The sequence below is a fragment of the Entelurus aequoreus genome, linkage group LG06, assembly GCF_033978785.1.
Source record: "Entelurus aequoreus isolate RoL-2023_Sb linkage group LG06, RoL_Eaeq_v1.1, whole genome shotgun sequence".
NCBI classification, from domain to species: domain Eukaryota; kingdom Metazoa; phylum Chordata; class Actinopteri; order Syngnathiformes; family Syngnathidae; genus Entelurus; species Entelurus aequoreus.
The window spans coordinates 21447993-21470418 of record NC_084736.1 but is presented as its reverse complement, the minus strand read 5'-3'; the positions used below and the strand labels follow the sequence as shown (position 1 = coordinate 21470418).

General features: G+C 37.7%; 1 protein-coding gene across 1 annotated transcript in view; it reads right to left on the bottom strand.

Moving 5' to 3' along the window:
* The window catches only part of shank1 (SH3 and multiple ankyrin repeat domains 1), a 175153-nt gene that overhangs the window by 62904 nt on the left and 89823 nt on the right, over positions 1 to 22426 (bottom strand). Inside the window, 7 exon segments of the mRNA XM_062050244.1 lie at positions 50 to 163; positions 7676 to 7824; positions 10166 to 10287; positions 14033 to 14202; positions 14317 to 14383; positions 14502 to 14579; positions 17319 to 17435. Coding sequence (XP_061906228.1) covers positions 50 to 163; positions 7676 to 7824; positions 10166 to 10287; positions 14033 to 14202; positions 14317 to 14383; positions 14502 to 14579; positions 17319 to 17435 — 817 coding nt within the window.

The following is a 22426-nucleotide window of genomic DNA, read 5'->3' as shown; positions in this document are numbered from 1 at the left end:
CGCACGGTTCATGTGTCAGCAACTACACAGCCACCGCAAAACATCCAACCTGATCGGCTGTCCTGACTTCGAAGCAGCACTTCCTCCACACAGTCTGAGGGGAACCAGCCGGTGCGGCCGCGGACCGTCCCCTCCCAGTAGCCGCCTTCGCCAACGCTCAACACTACAAGAGAGGGTGGTGGTGGTAGAAGGAAGCAAGAGGAGGTCATCATGTCAACAACTGCCTCAAAAACCAACAAAAACATACAAACACACGCATACGCGCTAAAACAGGGGTGTCCAAAGTGCGGCCCGGGAGCCATTTTTTTATTCATTGTAAGAACAATTTCATTATTAAAGAGATATATTATACAAAGTGGTGTTTATACGCCCCACTGCTCATATTATCCTGTTTCTGAATTATGAGCATTAATATTTCAACACAAAAGGCGCTTTGCTTTGCTTTTTTTTTGTATTGCTGCAGTTAGGGCAGGGTGATATGGACGAAAAAGTATATCTCGATATATTTTTACTTAAACTCAATATTTGATATATATCTCGATATATTTTTCGGTGAAAGTATACATATAAAGATATTCATTTTTGAGCGATATTCAGTGAAATTGAAGTGAATGACAACTGTACTGTAAACAGTCAGTGGCACTTTTATTAACCCAGTTAGTCAAGATAGGAAATAACAGCACAGAAAATAAACTGTTTAAATAGTACGGAATTACATAACATATAAAAAAAAAGAAAAATATTATTTCTATTTAAAATAAATAACATAGCTGTGCAAATAATACAAAATGTAACAAACTCTGATAAAAAATTACATTTGCAGGCAGGCACTTTGTGATTTCCCTTCCTGGTGCGATGAGCCGCCCTATCTTGCCTCTGATTGGCCTGTCCCTAACCAATCGTAACTCATCATAGTAAACAACCAACCAATCATGGATGTTCTTATACGTATACATATATATATACGTTATATGTGCAAGCACGTCTTGGAAGGAGGAAGGGGAGGGGTTTAGTAGCGCATGGAGGTGGCCGGGGGAGAACAAGGAACAAAACAAATAAGTGCCGTTTGGTAATTTTAACGTAAAATAAGTTATATCGATATTATATTTTCTTAATTCATATCTTGTTTAAAAATATATCGATATATCTTACAAACTCGATATATCGCCCAGCCCTAACTGCAGTATTAATAACAATTTGTTGTATGTTGTATTTCCTTTTTTTGAATGCATATCTTAGTTATTTAATTTTTACGAATTGGGGGTTAAATCACCAAAAATGATTCCTGGGCGCGGCACCGCTGCTGCCCACTGCTCCCCTCACCTCCCAGGGGGTGATCAAGGGGATGGGTCAAATGCAGAGGACAAATTTCGCCACACCTACTGTGTGTGTGACAATCATTGGTACTTTAACTTTAACTTAACTTAACTTTACAATTGAAGTATATGGTTATGTTTATGATGTGAGTTTATTTTGAACATGCATTCAATTACAATACGATACATTACATATTTCCAGTTTCTCCAAAAAGGAGTAATAGGAAGCAGAGCGTATTTAATCCTACTCCTTTTGGTATCATTGCAATTTCTAACACATTTGTTTGTACTCAAACTGTAACACAACAGTAACTAAAAAAATTAACAGACACATGAGTAAGTAAGTAATTATTAAATACATGAAAAATAGTTAAGTAATTTATGGTTCACATGAAAAAGATTATCACATTTTTTAACAAGGTTCAAGATTATACCAAGATTATTCTTCTACTTTGTGAACAATGAGTTTGAACAGTTTCTTAAAGTCCCACGTAAAAACTTTTAGTTTTGGTTGATTTTGGCGGCGCCAGTGGACCAAAGCGGTAGTGTTTTGCCAGAAAGAAAACCACGTTTCCAATGAGGACTAGCGCATATAGCGTCAAACTGACATGATGTCTGCTGTAATATTGGCACAAATGTTACGTCTCTAATGGCTATGCTGATGTTAAATAGCAGACACTATCAAGAAATTATCTTGGATTGCGCTACAAACATGAGGCTACTACCGAGAATGTATCGGGTTCAAAGCAAAGAAAGACCGGCGGTACATTTTTTTTGAAGGAAGTAGTGTGAAACTATCATGCTGGTGGCTGTGCTACCATGCAAATTTCCGATAGCTAACATTAGCATTTTAAATTGAGCATCGAAAGTCACTTAGTAGTCCAGCAGGAACAGAGCCAAGGCAGCATTAGTCTGAAATGCCTCGTTTGAGCACACATCAGCGAGTGACAGCCGGGGCAATGTTGATCCTGACTGTCTTTTTATCCGAGTAAGCCTTTTTTTTTATTCTTTTGTCTCTTCAGACAAAACTTTTTGTTTCTTTAGTTGTTTTAGAGCTTTGGCCATGTTAGCAGTAATTGCACGTAGGCCTTCTTCTTCTTCTTTTAGTTTTCTGGCGGCATGTAGGCGTTCGCATCGATTTCCATCTTTTTAACGAATGGGGAAAGGGAGAGTGACGTATGCCATAAAGCAAGTTAGCACATTTGTAGTTTTTTGTGTGGCAGGGTTCCTGCCACCCTCCTCAATGTCGCCAAGTTCCAGCAAAAGCGACACCATGACAGAGGTGTCATTCAACTCGTAAGTCCATGTATCGTCCCAAAAGTCATGAAAATATTTCATGAAGGTTGAAAAGTTACTTAGTGCTGCATACAAATCTTTTAAATTGGATTTTTCTCCAAGTTTATATTTCTCCTTTTTTGTTGAGAAGAAATGTCTTGGGTAGCAGGTCATAGTTTGCTTTGTGCATAGTTTTAGCTGTTTGCAAATGCACCAAGTCGTTGAATTTCATTATTTTTGATTCAATAATGAAAGCGTTTGAAGGATCTTGATAGGCAACATTATGCATTTTGTTATGTATTTCAATTACTAGTCTGTTAAACTGGAATGTCAAAAAATTCCATAAGAATAAAAAGGTTTATATATATTTTTAAGAATTTTCAAAAGTTTGCATGTTTTAAGTAACCGTTCAGGCACCTTTTAAGTACTGGCACCGTTTTTCAAGTACCAATTTGGTACTGGTATCGGAAATATGTAAACTAAGCTATATTAGCATTTATTGATCTACATTCAACATATTTAACATACACATTGGAAGGACCCTAACTTGTCCTCAATCATCGTCATTTTGGTTACATAACAGAAGAGGAGGGACTAACTCGAAGGGTTGCTATTCACAAACAAAAAGAGAGAACAAGAAGAAGCATATAAATATTGCAATTATTATTTCTGGTAATTCCACATGGACAATAATCTACAATGTCCAAATCAGCACCCTCAGTAACCAAGTACACAGTGTCCAACTGTACATAGTGTACTTATTGAAGTGTAAGTACGGAAGTGTGTGGTTTGAAACAAAGCCCACTTATTAAAAATGCCACTTAGGCTTGGGTGGATAACACATTTTGATGAATGATATACTGTCCCACACATTATTGTCAATAAATGATATTACTGTCAGATTTATTTTGTAAAACACATTATTCACTAATGTAACAATAATATATATTAATAATCTAAGTATCCCTTTCAAATACTTTCCTGGATAAGTAAAGAAACATAAAAATACGATTAAACTTCAATAGATATTTAACATTCATTTTTTTGTTGCAATCACTTTCCAACAAATGTGTGTGAACTGGCCCATTTTGCTAATTTGGTTTGAGACCTGAATATTCCCACAACTAGACATTTGGCTTTGCAATCATATTTTTCGTCCTACTGTACCCGTTGCTACTGTGCAGGCTCTGTCAGCTCGCGCCTCTACCAATCGAGACAAACTTTGTGTGTGAGTAACAGGGTTCACTGCGTTCATTTAAAGGGGACCTACTATGCAAAACTAACTTTTCTTACCTATTGATACCCGCTGTTGTGTATTTGGGATCTGCAGTCCCCAAAATGTTAAATCAAACAATGGAGGCATTGCGGAGATATTTATGAAATAATCTTGCCTTACTTCATACCTCATACCTTGTTTTTTGCATCGATGACATAATGACCGGAATATGCATATATGGTATAAATTCACCCAAAGTGCTTTGCACTGGTCCACCATTGTAGTCCAACGCTTAAGTCAATAAGCTCCTTCTTCTTCTCTATCCTTTTGTTGTGGGGCAGACTGGCTCGTACAGGCACATGCATCCTCCGCTACTGCCATTTGTAATAAAGTAGTGTATAGTTCGAAATCATATGTGTCATTAGACTCGCTATGGAAGCGCTAGAAACTACAACAAAGATGGTGGGGAGAAGACGTTGTTGAAGTGGAGCCACATAAATAAGACCGCCCACCAAATCACACATCCTGAAGAGACGGTCAGAAAGCGGCTTGAAAACAATCTGTAAAACATAATTTATGCAACATTTTGACCAAAGAACCACCATTACATGTTATGTAGACCAGTGGTTCTTAACCTTTTTGACGTCGGGGCCCAACTTTTCAAATATTAACACTGAATTAGTCACTTAGAGTTTAAAACCTTGACAAATAATATGGACCCGTGTGTTGATCACAAAGATTCTGAGGTCAGGCGGATTATAAAAAAACCAATACTAACCCAATATACCGCGGATGGATGGACTTAACTGACAAAATTAAATGTACATCCAATTATCCATCCATCCATCCATCCATTTTCTACCGCTTAATCCCTTCGGAGTCGCGGGGGGCGCTGGAGCCTATCTCAGCTACAATCGGGCGGAAGGCGGGGTGCACCCTGGACAACTCGCCACCTCATCACAGGTATGTTTTGCTAAAATCAAATAAATTACATTAAAAATGAATGTTTCTTAACTGTGAATAAAATTAAAGTGCAAATTAAAATACAGGTTCAGTAGTCCTAATTTTTGCGCTCAAAGCATATCTCTATGACTTTAGCTCCAGACTTCTTCTGTTTGTTGGAAATTGTCACTACTGCCACAAGTGATGGAAAAGTGTATTACAACTGAGTACCTCTGCGGCCCATACGGACCACAGCTAAGAAATAGATATTTTTTGGGGGCCCTATAGAGCAGTGTTTTTCAATCACTGTGCCGCAGCACACTAGTGTACCGTGAGATACAGTCTGAAGTGCTTTGGGAGATATTGTAATTTCACCTAATTGGGTTAAAAATATTTTTTGCAAACCAGTTATTATAATCTGCAAGTAATGTGCCGTTGTTGAGTGTCTGTGCTGTCTAGAGCTCGGCAGAGTAACCGTGTAACTCTCTTCCATATCAGTAGGTGGCAGCCGGTAGATAATTGCTTTGTAGATGTCGGAAACAGCGGGAGGCAGCGTGCAGGTAAAAAGGTATCTAATGCTTAAACCTAAAATTAAACAAAAGGTGAGTGCCCCTAAGAAAAGGCATTGAAGCTTAGGGAAGGCTATGCAGAACGAAACTAAAACTGAACTAGCTACAAAGTAAACAAAAACAGAATGCTGGACGACAGCAAAGACTTACTGTGGAGCAAAGACGGCGTCCACAATGTACATCCGAATGTGACATGACAATCAACAATGTCCCCACAAAGAAGGATATAAACAACTGAAATATTCTTGATTGCTAAAACAAAGTAGAAGCGGGAAATATCGCTCAAAGGAAGACATGAAACTGCTACAGGAAAATACCAAAAAAAAGAGAAAAAGCCACCAAAATAGGAGCGCAAGATAAGAACTAAAACACTGCACACAGGAAAACAGCAAAAAACTCAAAATAAGTCACGGCGTGATGTGACAAGTTGTGACAGTACACCTACTTTGAGACAAGAGCTATATTGATGCATGCTTAGTTATGGTTTAAAGTCATATCCAACAATTGCGACAACAACTTTTTACTGTCAACTGAGTTTTGTATTTTAATGTATTCTGCTGGTTGTGTGCCTCTGGATTTTTCCAACGCAAAAAATGTGCCTTGGCTCAAAAAAGGCTGAAAAACACTGCTATAGAGGGCACTCACAGCCCAATGGTTAAGAAACACTGCTGTTGACCACAAGGAATTGTTTTAAATTTACAAAAACTAAATCCTAATATGACGTTTGTAATTCTTCTATTGAATAAATGTGGTCAGGTGCACAGAGTGAACCCTCTTCCACCCTCTTCGAAAGCAAGAGACGGAGAAAACAAACACACGGACATGGCAATTTATTGATGCTGGCAAACTATCGAGTTAATTTCCATTTATCGTTCTATTAATTGATTTATTGATTGAAGCTTAGGGAAGGCTATGCAGAACGAAACTAAAACTGAACTGGCTACAAAGTAAACAAAAACAGAATGCTGGACGACAGCAAAGACTTACTGTGGAGCAAAGACGGCGTCCACAATGTACATCCGAACGTGACATGACAATCAACAATGTCCCCACAAAGAAGGATAAAAACAACTGAAATATTCTTGATTGCTAAAACAAAGTAGATGCGGGAAATATCGCTCAAAGGAAGACATGAAACTGCTACAGGAAAATACCAAAAAAAAGAGAAAAAGCCACCAAAATAGGAGCGCAAGACAAGAACTAAAACACTGCACACAGGAAAACAGCAAAAAACTCAAAATAAGTCACGGCGTGATGTGACAAGTCGTGACAGTACACCTACTTTGAGACAAGAGCTATATTGATGCATGCTTAGTTATGGTTTAAAGTCATATCCAACAATTGCGACAACAACTTTTTACTGTCAACTGAGTTTTGTATTTTAATGTATTCTGCTGGTTGTGTGCCTCTGGATTTTTCCAACGCAAAAAATGTGCCTTGGCTCAACAAAGGCTGAAAAACACTGCTATAGAGGGCACTCGCAGCCCAATGGTTAAGAAACACTGCTGTTGACCACAAGGAATTGTTTTAAATTTACAAAAACAAAATCCTAATATGACGTTTGTAATTCTTCTATTGAATAAATGTGGTCAGGTGCACAGAGTGAACCCTCTTCCACCCTCTTCGAAAGCAAGAGACGGAGAAAACAAACACACGGACATGTCAATTTATTGATGCTGGCAAACTATCGAGTTAACTTCCATTTATCGTTCTATTAATTGATTTATTGCCTATTGGCCCCCCGGATCGAGTGCCGCCCTCGCCCTCCTTCAATCTTTCAGTGTGCGGCCCTCGCTGAGAACAGTTTGGACAGCCCTGCTCTACAGCAAAGACAACGACGACACCAGCAGACGTCAGACACACATGCAAAGCTACACACACACACATACTCACCGAGACATACATACCTGGCGACACCTTAGACTCACTTACAAACACACACATATTCATACCTGCAGACATTGAGTACAAACACACACAGAGACCTTACACTCGTGTTAGGACAAGAGCACGCTACAACGTGAAGACGCATTGGACGTGGACACTTTATTACCGTTACCACCTCTTCCTGGTCACGGTTGTGTTTTTGGCTCCCAGTTCGACTCGAGACTTTAGTGTAACTGGGACGGCGGAGCAGCTAAGCCGTGCACAACTTACTTCATCAGTTTGCTAAATGGTGCCATAAAAGTTCTAATTAAATCCTGGCGCTGAAACGGTCCCCCGAGCTCAGCAACGTCCGCGTCGTGAGAAGCAATTTGTCGCAGAGTGTCGTATCGACATCTTTAGGAGTTTATAGACGCACTGCTGAGCTCACGGCGCTTGTTTGATTCATCACTCGCGCCTCCGAACGCACTCACCTTTGACCCGGTCCCCCTTGCTGAAGCCGATTTCTCGCTCTCCCTGGGCCGAGTGCGATCGGGTGGCCACGAAGACGCGTCCGGGCACGGCGCTGTAGAGGCGTCGCCGCTGGCCTGCTGTTTGAGTGGCGGTGCCGGCAGGAGCGGGCCTGAGTGGACCATTTAAGATGCATAAAAGTCAAAACTTCTTGGTGACCCAGTTACTGTAACCACGTCTAAAAATGTTGCCATTATAACTAGGGATGTTCCGATCAGGTTTGTATGCTGCCGATTCTGATACCAATCATCCGATCACCTGTATTAACTGTAAATACTTTAATGTATTTATGGTGAGTGCTATTGACAGTGGAACAATATCAACACAATATTTAAACTAATTCCTTATTCTTTTATTTCATACTGATCAAAACAAATGTAATATTACACAACAACTAAGGGTGAACAAAAAAAATCCATTCACATCCAGATGGCGATACTTATTTAAAATCGATTATATTTCAAAAGGGATTTTTTTAATAAAAATAAATTTTTCAAAATAAGTTTTCAGGGCATCTCTATGCAACCTGGAGAAGCTTTTCCAATCTGTAACCTGCTTTGGAAAAAGTTCATTATAATTTCAGTTCAGTTCAGTTTCAGTTTATTTGGAACATGCATACGATACAATGTAATGCATCACACAATTCCTGTTGTTTCATTACAGCACGTCCGAAAAGGAGTAGGAAGAAGCAGAGCTTATTTAATCCTACCCCTTTTCATACCATAGCAATGTTATCCAATTTCCTTGTTCTCCGTAACAGAACAGTGAACAAATAAATAATAAATAAATAAACCATAGTAAGCATACAAATATTAAATACATAAACAATCTTTGTCTCAATAAAAAAAAGGGTTCAAGATGTTCATCATAACTATTGTTCTGTGTACTTTGTGAACACTTGTAGTTTGAACAGTCTCTTAAACTGAATCATATTGGTGCTTTGTTTGATTTATTTACTTAATCCATTCCATAATTTAATTCCACATACTGATATACTAAAGGTTTTAAGTGTTGTACGAGCATACAAATGTTTTAAATTAGATTTACCGCTAAGGTTATATTTCTGCTCTTTTGTTGAGAAGAATTGTTGTACATTCTTGGGTAGCAGGTTATAGTTTGCTTTGTAAATAATTTTAGCACCAAATCGTTGAATTTCAATAATTGTGATTTAATAAATAAAGGGTTTGTATGTTCTCTATATCCAACATTAAGTATTATTCTAATTGATCTTTTTTGTAACAGAGTTAGTGAATGAAGCGCACATTTGTAGTTGTTTCCCCATTTTTCTACACAATTACTCAGATATGGTAACACTAGCGTGCAGTAGATAATGTGAAGTGATTTTTGGTCTAGAACATGTTTTGCTTTATTCATTATTGACGTGTTTCTTGCTACTTTATGTTGTATATTTTTTAAATGAAATTTCGAATTCATTTGATCATCTATTATTAATTATCATACCAAATAATACATTTTGAGAATCGGTTTGATCAGGAATCATGTTAAATTGAGAATACATTTTGAATCAAATCGTAACCACAGGAATCTGATCGAATCATTAGATGCCCGAAGATTACCATCCCTAACAATAACTAAACAAAAGTAAAAACAACTATCTACTACTCATTTAAACCATTTGGTTTTGCCCTCAAAAGTCCTCTTGTGCCCAGGGACTTAGTCCCCGAATTTGTAAACAATAACAAAAACAAAAACGATTTTTGTAGAAAAAAAATAAAAAAATCGATCTAGTCAATCTAGTATTGATCATATATTGATACAACACTTGGTATCGACACCAAGGATTTATGTATCAATCTGCCCTTGTCTTATGTGTACACCTAGCAGCTACACACCAACAGACATTGTTAAATAATTCACTCTCTAACTCTTAATAATCTACGTACTAAGTACATGTTGATAACTGCTTACTTCATGCTATAACACGCTTCCATCTACACCTTTTAAACTTTACTAAGTGCCTACTTCTTCTAGTGTTTCAAGCTAGCTTAGCGATTAGCATGCCTGCTCCTGGCTTGATCTTACTCGGTGTGTAACAAGTTTAGCCTCATCCTCCAGTGATAAAACTACTTGATAATGATACTTAAGATATTAAGAAATTCAGTTTATTTCTCACAATTGAGATGATGATTATTAACTTAGGGGGAGTGGCTCCACACTGTGTATAAACATACACAGCTAGCTGCAAACCACCTCTGTCTGTCAGCCGAGGGACCAAAAATAAATTAAGTATCAGCCAGAGGGGATCGTTTTTGTGATCGGCATTCAAAGGCACTAATAGGCAATAGCAGATCATGTACTTTTCAAAATAAAATTGGCCTGAACTGATCGATCAGCGCATCCCTACTTATAAGTGTAAAGGTCACAGGTTACACACTATAGTAGAGGCCTATTTTTTCAAGAGGTAATTATATCAAAAATCTTTGTCCTCTCACCCTTGTTTCCGACTTTGTCGGCTTCGGTCCTCCTTGTCCCCGATCCTGCCTCGGGACGGGGAGCGTGTCCTGGCCCCTCTGGGACTGCTGGAGCTGCGTATAGTTCCTGTGTGCTTGAATCCCTGAGAGGCGCAATGACAATTAAAAAAAACATTTAGTCATTCCGTCTATGTTTAGCGACAAGAAACATTGGACAATAGAACCTCGATGTACAAACCCCTCAATTTGAGAACTTTTAAAATTAAGAGCCAAATAGGCCTATGTGTGCGAACCCTGTCTCTGTGCACGAAGTCTTCATTCATTCACTAAATTTGTGCCGCAGGATGCTGCATTTTAGAAAAGGTGGAGCCCTCCACTTCACTTCCCAGTGCTTTAGCGTGTGTGCCTTTTCTGTGTTTTTTCGCCTTTTGACAAGTTTTGTCCAATTTACTAACTCTATATGAGTCCCAAAAAGACAACAGACTAGTGTAGGAAAAGAAGAGCTTCTTACCACAGCAGTGATGAAAACAGACTTTTCCGGAAAAATATGCCAAAGCAGACTTATTTCCTACTAGAGGAGAACACTACCTCTTGTTAAGTTGCGCTTCTTCCAAGAGCGCACGCGCACGCACACGCACATACATACACACACACACACACACACAGGTAATCATTTGGAATGGGGACCAAGTTTTTGATCATCACTTGTGGGGACCACTTTTTCCACAGGTTGTGGAGGCATAAAAAAATGAGGTAAAATGGCCACTGCCCAGTTAGCTCATACACGTCTTTAAATCTCTAGATTGATGAAGTAATGTGCTGATCATTCTTACTGGGGACCCTGGGGAAAAAGAGTTAATATGTTTCATGGGGACCAAATTCAAATAATTTTGCATAATTCACACAAATTTGTACGTGACGACTGAGGACCATTTAAAAATAAATAAAAGTTCAAATTAAATATGACACGATCCTCAGAATACAGCACTACAGCTGTCCTCTTATAGGAAGTTTCACCACTTAAATGTACCAGCTACAGCCCGATGAGGGGGCTGCTGTGCAAATGTCTCACACTCAAACTAACAAGTAAACATGTTTTATGGGCCAAAGCTTAAAAATCACTTGGGCATCTTCAGAATGGATCTGACTATCATTTATAAAGGTTTCCCTTTAGGGCACCTGTTTTTTTGTCCCCATACCGTCAGAGGTCCCCTAAAGATGACTGTGTAAACAGAGCGATGTCCCCATTAAGTAAGCATTGCCAGAACACACACCCTCCCGCCACCTTCGTTCTCCCCCTCTGTCTGCTTCTTTCTCGTCAGCTCATCCTTTGCCTATGTAATGTAAGTAGATTTTACTTTTTTAATGTTTATTACTGTAGCAATATGGTTGTTAATGTTAGGGATTTTTGAGATTTCTGATCGTTTGTGAGGGCACTAAAGGGATTTCTGTGTGTGTGTGTGTGTGTGTGTGTGTGTGTGTGTGTGTGTGTGTGTGTGTGTGTGTGTGTGTGTGTGTGTGTGTGTGTGTGTGTGTGTGTGTGTGTGTGTGTGTGTGTGTGTGTGTGTAACTTGCGATTCTTGTTCATCTCCATTTTAAAGCGATGTTTTTGTTTTTTATGTACAGTACTGTGTAGTACTTTATATTGTGTTCAAAGTGCACAAACCTTCACTAAAATATGAACCTTTCTCGAGGCTGGAAACCTTTACATTTAAATGTATTTTACTATACAAACTTTTTCGATTTACGGAGCCTGTAAAGAACCCATTTGTTCGTAAATCGTTTATTATTGCAGCAATATTGTTGTTATAGTTAGGGATTTTTGTGATTTTTGATCGTTTGTGAGTGCACCAAAGGGATTTCTGTGTGTGTGTGTTGGCTTTTTATGTTTTTTTGATATACAGCACTGTATAATACTTTATATTGTGTTCAAAGTGCAAAAACCTTCACTAAAATATGCACTTTTGTCGAGGCTGGAAACCATTATTCATATTTACATTTATATTCATTTTACTATATATATCTATATATTTACGAAGCCTGTAAAGAACCAATTAAGTACGGAAATGGAGGTTTCACTGTAGTCTAGTGTTTCTCAAATAGTGGGCCGGGACCCTTGGGTTGCGATTCGCAGGGGAGATTTTTGTTAAATGTGTCAACACTCTAGTATTCATGTTAGAACAATACACAGGCCTGCAGCTAGTTGGCATCATAGCCCAATCCTACCAACAGGCTCCCTGTTCTACCCAGTAAAAGTAGCAAGTACATCGAAACAATTGTGTCCACAGCTAACAAAGGCGCAGCGATGTAAAAGTTTGGGACAGGAAGGAAAAAAAAAATAGGAGGATTTGTCAGCAGTAGTGTTGTCAAATTATTTTGATACTTTACTAAATAAAGGGGACCACAAAAAATTGCATTATTGGCTTTATTTTGACAAAAAATCTTAGGGTACGTTAAACATATGTTTCTTATTGCAAGTTTGTCCTTAATTAAAATAGTGAACATACAAGACAACTTGTCTTTTAGTAGTAAGTAAACAAACAAAGGCTCCTAATTTAGTCTGCTGACGTATGCAGTAACATATTGTGTCATTTTCCCTTCTATTATTTTGTCAACATTAAGGACAAGTGGTAGAAAATGGATTATTAATCTACTTGTTCATTTACTGTTAATATCTGCTTACTTTCTCTTTTAACATGTTCTATCTACACTTCTGTTAAAATGTAATAATCACTTATTCTTCTGTTGTTTGATACTTTACATTAGTTTTGGATGATACCACACATTTAGATATCAATCCGATACCAAGTAGTTACAGGATCATACATTGGTCATATTCAAAGTCCTCACGTGTCCAGGGACATATTTCCTGAGTTTATAAACATCATTTTTTTAAACAAAAGAAGATGTGATGCCAAAAAATATAGACGCAATCATAGTAGTATCGAATTGATACGCTCTTGTGCTTGGTATCATTACAGTGGATGTCAAGTGTAGATACACCCATGGCATTTGTTTACATTTTGATGCGGGTGAGCTACGGTGTGGAGTGAAGCATGTTTAGCTATTCCTCGTCCTGCAGGGATGATACTTGTATAAACGTACTTTATTTGTCGCCATGGAAGCGAGGATTAGTGATTTAGAAGTAGCTAAAAAACTGCAGACGGCGGATGGTCGTAGCCGCTAGCTAGCTAGGTCTTAAAGCACCTCTTCCTGAGGCCGTTTCAGTGTTATAATTGCACCTTTATCGTTAGTTTTTAAGCCAAAATGCGTCCGTTCTCCCTTTTCTGTCTACACACTGTGTCTGTCTGTAAGTACTCCGTGATTGTGCGCTGCAGAACATGCTACTCTGCTTGTAAAACCAGCAATGACGCAACGTGAAGACGACGGAGTGCGGGGGAGGGTGAGACCGGTACTTTTCAGAGGCGGTATAGTACCGAAGACGATTCATTGGTATCGCGGTACTATACTAATACCGGTATACCGTACAACCCTAGTCAGCAGCAAGGAAAACAAGTGACAATAACCATAATAAAAAGACCCGGAAGTACAACAGAACATACAGTCTTTGGATTTACAGTAGGAAATGAGGAAAGACCGATGTGTATTTTACTACCATTTGCAACAATCTCTCTCAGAGAAAAACAAAGCGCAGATCACAGTTTGACATTGAGCAAGAGTTAAGGGAAACAATATCAAGTTTGAAGCCCAGATTTGAAAGAATGTGCTGTGCAATAGTTCAATAGTACTTCAGTATAGCTGTAAAACTTTTGCACCACAGGGAGGTCATGACAGGAAATAATTGAGAAGCACCGTTTTAGTCATCGATTCCCAGACTTGACTTTGGAGGACTGGGAAGAGGCAAGTTCAAGACCTGCCAGTCAGTACCTGCACAGAGACTATGTTGGTGCTCAGAGAGTTGGGCATCGCCATCCAGTCTGGTAGGTTCATGCTGCTGTCGCTATTGGCTCGCAGGAAAGGGTGAGGGTGGGGCACCGTCAACGTGCGTGTGCTCTCTCGCCTCTGGGGGGCGTACTTTGGGGACTCCACGAAGGGAACTGGCATATAAACACATTCTCTTTACAGTCTATGCTGTGTAGCAAACATCCCCTCAATTCATAATATCTCTTTTAAAATTAGATTTTTTTAAATGATGCTTTATGACTACTTACCTACATCTGTGTCCCGGTGGTTTTTGATGATCTCGCCTAGCTCAAAATGACCCGACATGACGGCCACCTAAAGGAAATGACACATCTCAAATATAAAAATGCTTAAAGTCTAGTTGGCACTTGAATGCTATTGAAAATGTTTAAACATATCTCATCAAAACCCATAATAAGCATCCCGACATTACCTGAAATGGTGTTTGGCCGCTGTTGTTCTTTGTGTCTTTGCTTGCTCCTCGGTAGAGCAGAATTCGTGCACAGCTTTCCTATAATGAATGAGTTATTCAGATTTATTGATAATGTGCTGCGTTTGAAATGTGCTTTAATGTCAGAACTCTGCATTACCTGTGTAAAGTTGGGAACCTTTATTTTTGCAAATATCAAAATAACACTGCTGTTTTGTCTGTGCTGTAAAAATTCAGTTTGTGCCGTAATGGTGTTTAAGTTATTTAAAAAAAAATGTTTGACTAATGCAGAGGTGTCAAACGTACGGCCCAAGGGATGAGTTTGCTAAGTATAAAAATGAGCCGTAATTTTTTAATGAAAAAAACTGCTGTTCTAAATGTGTCCACTGGATGTCACAATAGCAATTCTTTGTATCTTTGTAAATTATGCTCCATCTTTAAAAAAAAACAAAAACACATGATGTAAGTGCACCAGTTGAGGAAAATGAGCAAACTACATGAATAACATCCTGTGATTTGATTTTGATATTTTTTTTTACAACATTATCACATAATTTATTCAGAAAGTATAAATAACGACAAATAAAGATAGAATACTATTAACCGCAACATGTAAGTGTAAAAAACAACAACAACAACATTATGATTTGTACATTTTCAGAATGTCCTTGTTATATTTTTAAACAAAGAAAACAAGCTGAAGTTGTCTTTATTTTTAAGTTATCGTGCCGTGATTTTACCAGTCCGGTCTACTTGGGAGTAGATTTTTCTCCATGTGGCCCCCGATCTAAAATGAGTTTGACAGCCCTGGACTAGTGACATCTTCAAGCCCCTCACCCCCCACCCTTTCTGAATCCCCCCAAATGTTTACCATGTGTTTGTGCAGCACAAGTTTTCGTCAAACTATTTTAGTTCTTATGTTAATAATGTTTTATAGTTTTGTTGTAAACGTATTATTGTTCATAACCAGCCCCTTCACCATGTCAAAATCTCCTCAAACGTGTCCCTTTTGTTTTGCTACGTTTGTGCTGCAAAACTTTTTGTCTAAGTCAGAGGTGTCAAAGTCCTTTTCACTGAGGGCCACGTTGTAGTTATGTTTGGCCCCACGGGGCCTCTTCTAACAGTGGATAATATTATTACACTTTTTTTTATGTAGATTTAAAAAAAAAACTAAAATGTAAAAAAAATATGGTAAGTTGCAATAATTTCACCTCAAAATGTAGTGTGTATGGAAAAACAGTACTGCTGTTTTTATGGTTAAAAAAAGGCAGCTCAGTTGACAGAATTTTACTGTAAAATTAACATTTGTTTATTTTACTATAAATAAAAAATAACATTTTTTACCATAAAAACAGCAGTACTGTTTTTCCATTTACAGTAATATACACTACATTTTGAGGTGAAATTATTGCAACCTACCATATTTTTTTTACATTTTAGTTTTTTTTTTAATTACAAAAAAATGCATTAAAAAAATTGTGTAATGATAGTTGCCAAAATGTTACTGTAAAATTTACAATTGTTTTTTTTACTGTAAATGTTTAAAAAAAAAGCAATTTTACAGTAACATTTTGGCACCTGAGCAGCCAGCTTGTTTTTACCGCAATACAACAACTGTAGATTTTTGGGTGTATTACTGTAAATGCCAAAACGGCATTACAGTTTATTACAGTAAAAAAAAAGTACTGTTTTTTTTTCCATTGAGAGAAAAATAGCTGTAAAAAGAACAGTAAATTTTACAATTTTACCATGAAATCTATTGATACTTTTACATTGCACAATTTGATTGATAACTTGCTTTAAAATCATTATTATTAGTATTTATTCCTATTTAAAAAATGGTTTGAATGTTTGATAATATATTTTTGCATAATTAGACAATATTTAAGTTAACATAATTTGCGGTTACATGGAGTACATTTTTTTTCCCTCCCAAAACAGAAAGAAATAATAAATTTAGTAAGAAAAGTTACAGTACTTTATTGATACTTATTTCCAGGCTTTCGAGGGCCACATAAAATGAAGCGGCGGGCCACATTTGGCCCCCGGGCCCTGAGTTTGCCACCTGTGGTCTAAGTAATATTTTTTTATGTTATTAACTTTTTATGATTTAAACCCTACTTCCCAAAATCTCCCCTAACTCGTCTCAAATGTTTGTACTGCGAAAAAATGTGTCTATATTTGTTTCTATGTTATTAACATGTTGTGATTCATAACAAGTCCCTCACCTTGTCAACATCTCCCCAAACTTACAATTTTTATGTAATTTTATAGTTTTATATATTTTAATGTTATTAATGTGTTGTTAGTTTTCATAACCAGGCCCCAACCATGTCAAAAGCTCCCCAAACTTGTCCCAAAACGTTTGTCCTGCAAACATTTTTTTGTCCAACTGTTATAGTTTTTATGGTATTAACTATTGTAGTTTATTATGTTAACATTTTACGATTCAGAACCATCCCCACCTTGTCAAAATCTCCCCAAACGTGTCCAAAAGCTTTGTGATACGCTTGTGCTGCAAAAAAAAATTCCAACCCTTGATGCTGAGTGCCAAGCAGGGAGGTAATGGGTCCCATTTTTATAGTCTTTGGTATGACCCGGCCGGGATTTGAACTCACAACCTACCGATCTCAATAACATGTAAATAAGATAAAAACTAAAATAGACAAAAAAATTGCAGCTTAAACAGCATCAACAAAGGCAGTGTTATTTTACTTTTTTTTTTTTTTTACATACACGTTACACGCACGCTCTTGTCCTGATGTCTCCAGGTGGTGCAAGCTTTACGAAGTCACACACATGCGAGGGGTGAGAGCCCACCTTGTTATATAAAGCACAGATGTGCAAGGCAGTGTTTCCAGAAGCATTCTGGAAGGACGAGTCCGCCCCGTAGAAGAGGAGGTGCTCCAAATGCTGCGAGTTGCCGTTCTGACAGGCCTGGGGTTGAGGTTTAAACAAATAAAACAAAAACACAGATATTTTAATATACAGTCATATTGAAGTTTGATTAATGAAAAGGTGTCCAAATTGTGATAAGGTCCATTGGCGGCCATTTTTTACTGACAATTAAACAGCTAAAATAGCTATAATTAAGAAGAAACAGTTGACATATTGATAAATATCTAAAATATGCAATTTTGGAAGAAAAACATACTGTGCCTAGATGTACGGCGGAAAATGTACCTAAAAAAAAAAAAAAGTTAGCATGCTAATGTTAGCATGTCAACAGATAGCATGAGCCAAATACCAAGTTCTATGGAGTATACGGTGGCAAAATTGGCTAAAAATGTTCGCATACTAATGTTAGTACAGGCTAATGTCAGCATGCTAACAGTTCGCATTTGTCAAGTATCAAGTTATATGACTTTGGGGTAAACGGTAGCAAAGTTAACAAAAAAACTTAGCTCGTTATTGTTAGCATGCTAACATGCTAATGTTGACATGTGTCTAGTACCAAGTTATATGACTCTAAGGTGTACAGCTGTAAAGTTATCACGCTAATGTTAGCATGCCAACGTTAGCATGTGTCAAGTATATAAGTTTGAGGTATTCGGCTGTAGAATTGGCTAAAAGAGTTACCGTGCTAACATTTAGCATGTGTCAAGTACCAAGGGTTATGACTGTGAGGTGTTTGACTGTAAAATTGGCTAAAAAAAATAAGTTTGCATACTAATGTTAGCATTTCAACAGATCGAATGAGCCAAATACCAACTTATATGAAGTATACGGTGGCAAAATTGGCTAAAAATGTTTGCATACTAATGTTAGTATACTAATGTTAGCATGTCAACAGATAGCATGAGCCAAATACCTAGTTCTATGAAGTATACGGTGGCAAAGTTGGCTAAAAATGTTCGCATACTAATGTTAGTATGCTAGCAGGCTAATGTCAGCATGCTAACAGTTTGCATTTGTCAAGTATAAGGTTTTATGACTTTGGGGTAAACGGTAGCAAAGTTAACAAAAAAAGTTAGCTCGATATTGTTAGCATGCTATAATGCTAATGTTAACATGTGTCTACTACCAAGTTATGACTCTGAGGTGTTTTCGACTGTAAAATTGGCTAAAAAAATTAGTATGCTAACAGTTAGCATGTGTCGAGTACCAAGGGTTATGACTGTGAGGTGTACGGCTGCAAAATTGAAACAAAAAAAAAAGTTTGCATACTAATGTTAGCATTTAAACAGATCGAATGAGCCAAATACCAAGTTATATGAAGTATACGGTGGCAAAATTGGCTAAAAATGTTTGCATACTAATGTTAGTATGCTAGCAGGCTAATGTCAGCATGCTAACAGTTCGCATTTGTCAAGTATCAAGTTATATGATTTTGGGGTAAACAGTAGCAAAGTTAACAAAAAAAAAGTTAGCTCGATATTGTTAGCATGCTAACATGCTAATGTTAACACGTGTCTAGTACCAAGTTATATGACTCTAAGGTGTACAGCTGTAAAGTTGGCTAAAAATGTATCACGCTAATGGTAGCATGCCAACGTTAGCATGAATCAAGTATATACGTTTGAGGTGTTCGGCTGTGAAATTGGCTAAAAATGTTACCGTACTAACATTTAGCATGTGTCAAGTACCAAGTTATGACTCTCAGGTGTTTGACTGTAAAATTGGCTAAAAAAAAAAGTTAGTATGCTAAAAGTTAGCATGTGTCGTGTACCAAGGTTAGGACTGAGGTGTACGGCTGCAAAACTAGCTAAAAAAATAAGTTTGCATACTAATGTTAGCATTTCAACAGATAGAATGAGCCAAATACCAAGTTATATGATGTATACGGTGGCAAAATTGGCTAAAAATGTTAGCATACTAATGTTAGGTATGCTAACAGGCTAACGTCAGCATGCTAACAGTTAGCATTTGTTAAGTATCAATTTATATGACTTTTGGGTAAGTTATCACACTAATGTTAGCATGCCAACGTTAGCATGTGTCAAAAATATAAGTTTGAGGTGTTCGGCTGTGAAATTGGCTAAAAAGGTCACCATTTAGCATGCGTCAAGTACCAAGTTATGACTGAGGTGTTTGACTGTAAAATTGGCTAAAAAAGTTAGTATGCTAACAGTTAGCATGTGTCGAGTACCAAGTGCTATGACTGTGAGTTGTACAGCTGCGAAATTAGCTAAAAAAAAAAAAAACAACTGCAAAATTAACCAACTCTAACACATTCATTCATTCATGAGACGGTGAAAGATGGAGAAACAATGACGATGTCAACATTGGGGGAGGATACCTGGATTTCTGTCCTGGTGTTCACGTCGCCGCGCGATGGTGAGGATGGAGGTGGTGTGTGTCATGGATGGTGTTTGACGGACACACGAGGTGGAAGATGAACACAAAGGACATGTAAACACAACACACACACCTTTCACATGGCTTTCCCTATTGTTGACTGACATTAAATCTGAGTTTTATCATTTTGTATTTTTAGCATATATATCATCAACTATCATATACAGTCATGGTCAAAAGTTGACATACACTTGTAAAGAACATAATGTCATGGCTGTCTTGAGTTTCCAATCATTTCTACAACTCTTGTTTTTTTGTAATAGTGATTGGGGCACATACTTGTTAGTCACAAAAACATTCATGAAGATTGGTTCTTTTATGAATTTATTATGAGTCTACTGAAAATGTGACCAAATCTGCTGGGTCAAAAGTATACATACAGCAATGTTAATATTTGGTTACATGTCCCTTGGCAAGTTTCACTGCAATAAGGCGCTTTTGGTAGCCATCCACAAGCTTCTGGCAAGCTTCTGCTTGAATTTTTGACCACTCCTCTTGACAAAATTGGTGCAGTTCAACTAAATGTGTTGGTTTTCTGATATGGACTTGTTTCTTTAGCATTGTCCACACGTTTAAGTCAGGACTTTGGGAAGGACATTCTAATACCTTAATTCTAGCCTGATTTAGCCATTCCTTTACCACTTTTGACGTGTGTTAGGTGTCATACCCAACTGCGCCCAAGACCCAACCTCCGGGCTGATGATTTTAGGTTGTCCTGAAGAATTTAGAGGTAATACTCATTTTTCATTGTCCCATTTACTCTCTGTAAAGCACCAGTTCCATTGGCAGCAAAACAGGCCCAGAGCATAATACTACCACCACCTTGCTTGATGGTAGGAATGGTGTTCCTGGGATTAAAGGCCTCACCTTTTCTCCTCCAAACATATTGCTGGGTATTGTGGCCAAACAGCTAAATTTTTGTTTCATCTGACCATAGAACTTTCCTCCAGAAGGTCTCATCTTTGTCCATGTGATGTCAGCCATGACATTATGTTCTTTACAAGTGTATGTAAACTTTTGACCACGACTGTATCTCCCAATTAAACACAGTTTATCTTGTTAGTTTTGTTTTTTAACTTATCTTTGTCCATGTGATGTCAGATGAAAAATTGAGCTGTTTGGCCACAATACCCAGCAATATATTTGGAGGACAAAAGGTGAGGCCTTTAATCCCAGGAACCCCATCCCTACCGTCAAGCATGGTGGTGGTAGTATTATGCTATGGGCCTGTTTTGCTGCCAATGGAACTGGTGCTTTAAATGGGACAATGAAAAATTAGTATTACCTCCAAATTCTTCAGGACAACCTAAAATCATCAGCCCGGAGGTTGGGTCTTGGGCGCAGTTGGGTGTTCCAACAGGACAATGACTCCAAACACACATCAAAAGTGGTAAAGGAATGGCTAAATCAGGCTAGAATTAAGGTTTTAGAATGACCTTCCCAAAGTCCTGACTTAAACATGTGGACAATGCTGAAGAAACAAGCCCATGTCAGAAAACCAACAAATTTAGCTAAACTGCACCAATTTTGTCAAGAGGAGTGGTCAAAAATTCAACTAGAAGCTTGTGGATGGCTACCTAAAGTGCCTTATTGCAGTGAAACTTGCCAAGGGACATGTAACCAAATATTAACATTGCTGTATGTATACTTTTGACCCAGCAGATTTGGTCACATTTTCAGTAGACCCATAATACATTCATAAAAGAACCAAACTTCAAGAATGTTTTTGTGACCAACAAGTATGTGCTCCAATCACTCTATCACAAAAAAATAAGAGTTGTAGAAATGATTGGAAACTCAAGACAGCCATGACATTATGTTCTTTACAAGTTTATGTAAACGTTTGACCACGACTGTATATTCCCTCTTTGCTAAACTGGTCAAGTAAAAGCAGAGTTATAATAATCATATTTGCGGCTGTTTTAAAAGTAAGATGGCAATGAAACATGGCGGTGTCTTTCTATTCGGGGGGGAAAAAAGCTTGTCATTGATGAAACCTTTACAAGTTGTGTGGTTACAAAAGGAGAAAGGAACGGTCAGAGAGAAAGGTAAACAAACACTGCCATCAAGTGGCCAGCAGACAATTCAATGAGGAAGACAAAAACACAATTAGTGATGGGTCAAACGATACTGAGGCATTAACGCATTATGAAACACAGTGATACTATGGTCTCTCGATACCACCATGTGTCACTTTAAAAAAAAACAAAGTGTGTATCGTGACCGATACAACTGCTCTGTCGTTGGACTGAAGCGCCAAACTGTGTTAGACATCGGTTTCTGTGATCAATTTAAATGAAACTAAGAAAAAGGAAAAATTCCGAAGTGTGGGATTATTTTGATACAATACAACATCGTCAAATATAGTGAATGGCTCATTGACCAGAGTTACACGTTTCATATTTGCTTCTTTACAGCTAAAACATTTTTTTAAAAGCTTTTTTATTTACTATAAATGTTATTTGCAAGTCAAATGTAGTGACTTTTTTAATGAAGTAGATGACACAGTATTCAATACAGCCAGAGAGTGTGCCACACACTCACTGAGGCCTCATTTCCCCATCACTACTTTTTAGGAATAGTACACATTATTTGTTGTCTTATTTTTTTGGAGTCGTCAGTTTAAAGTG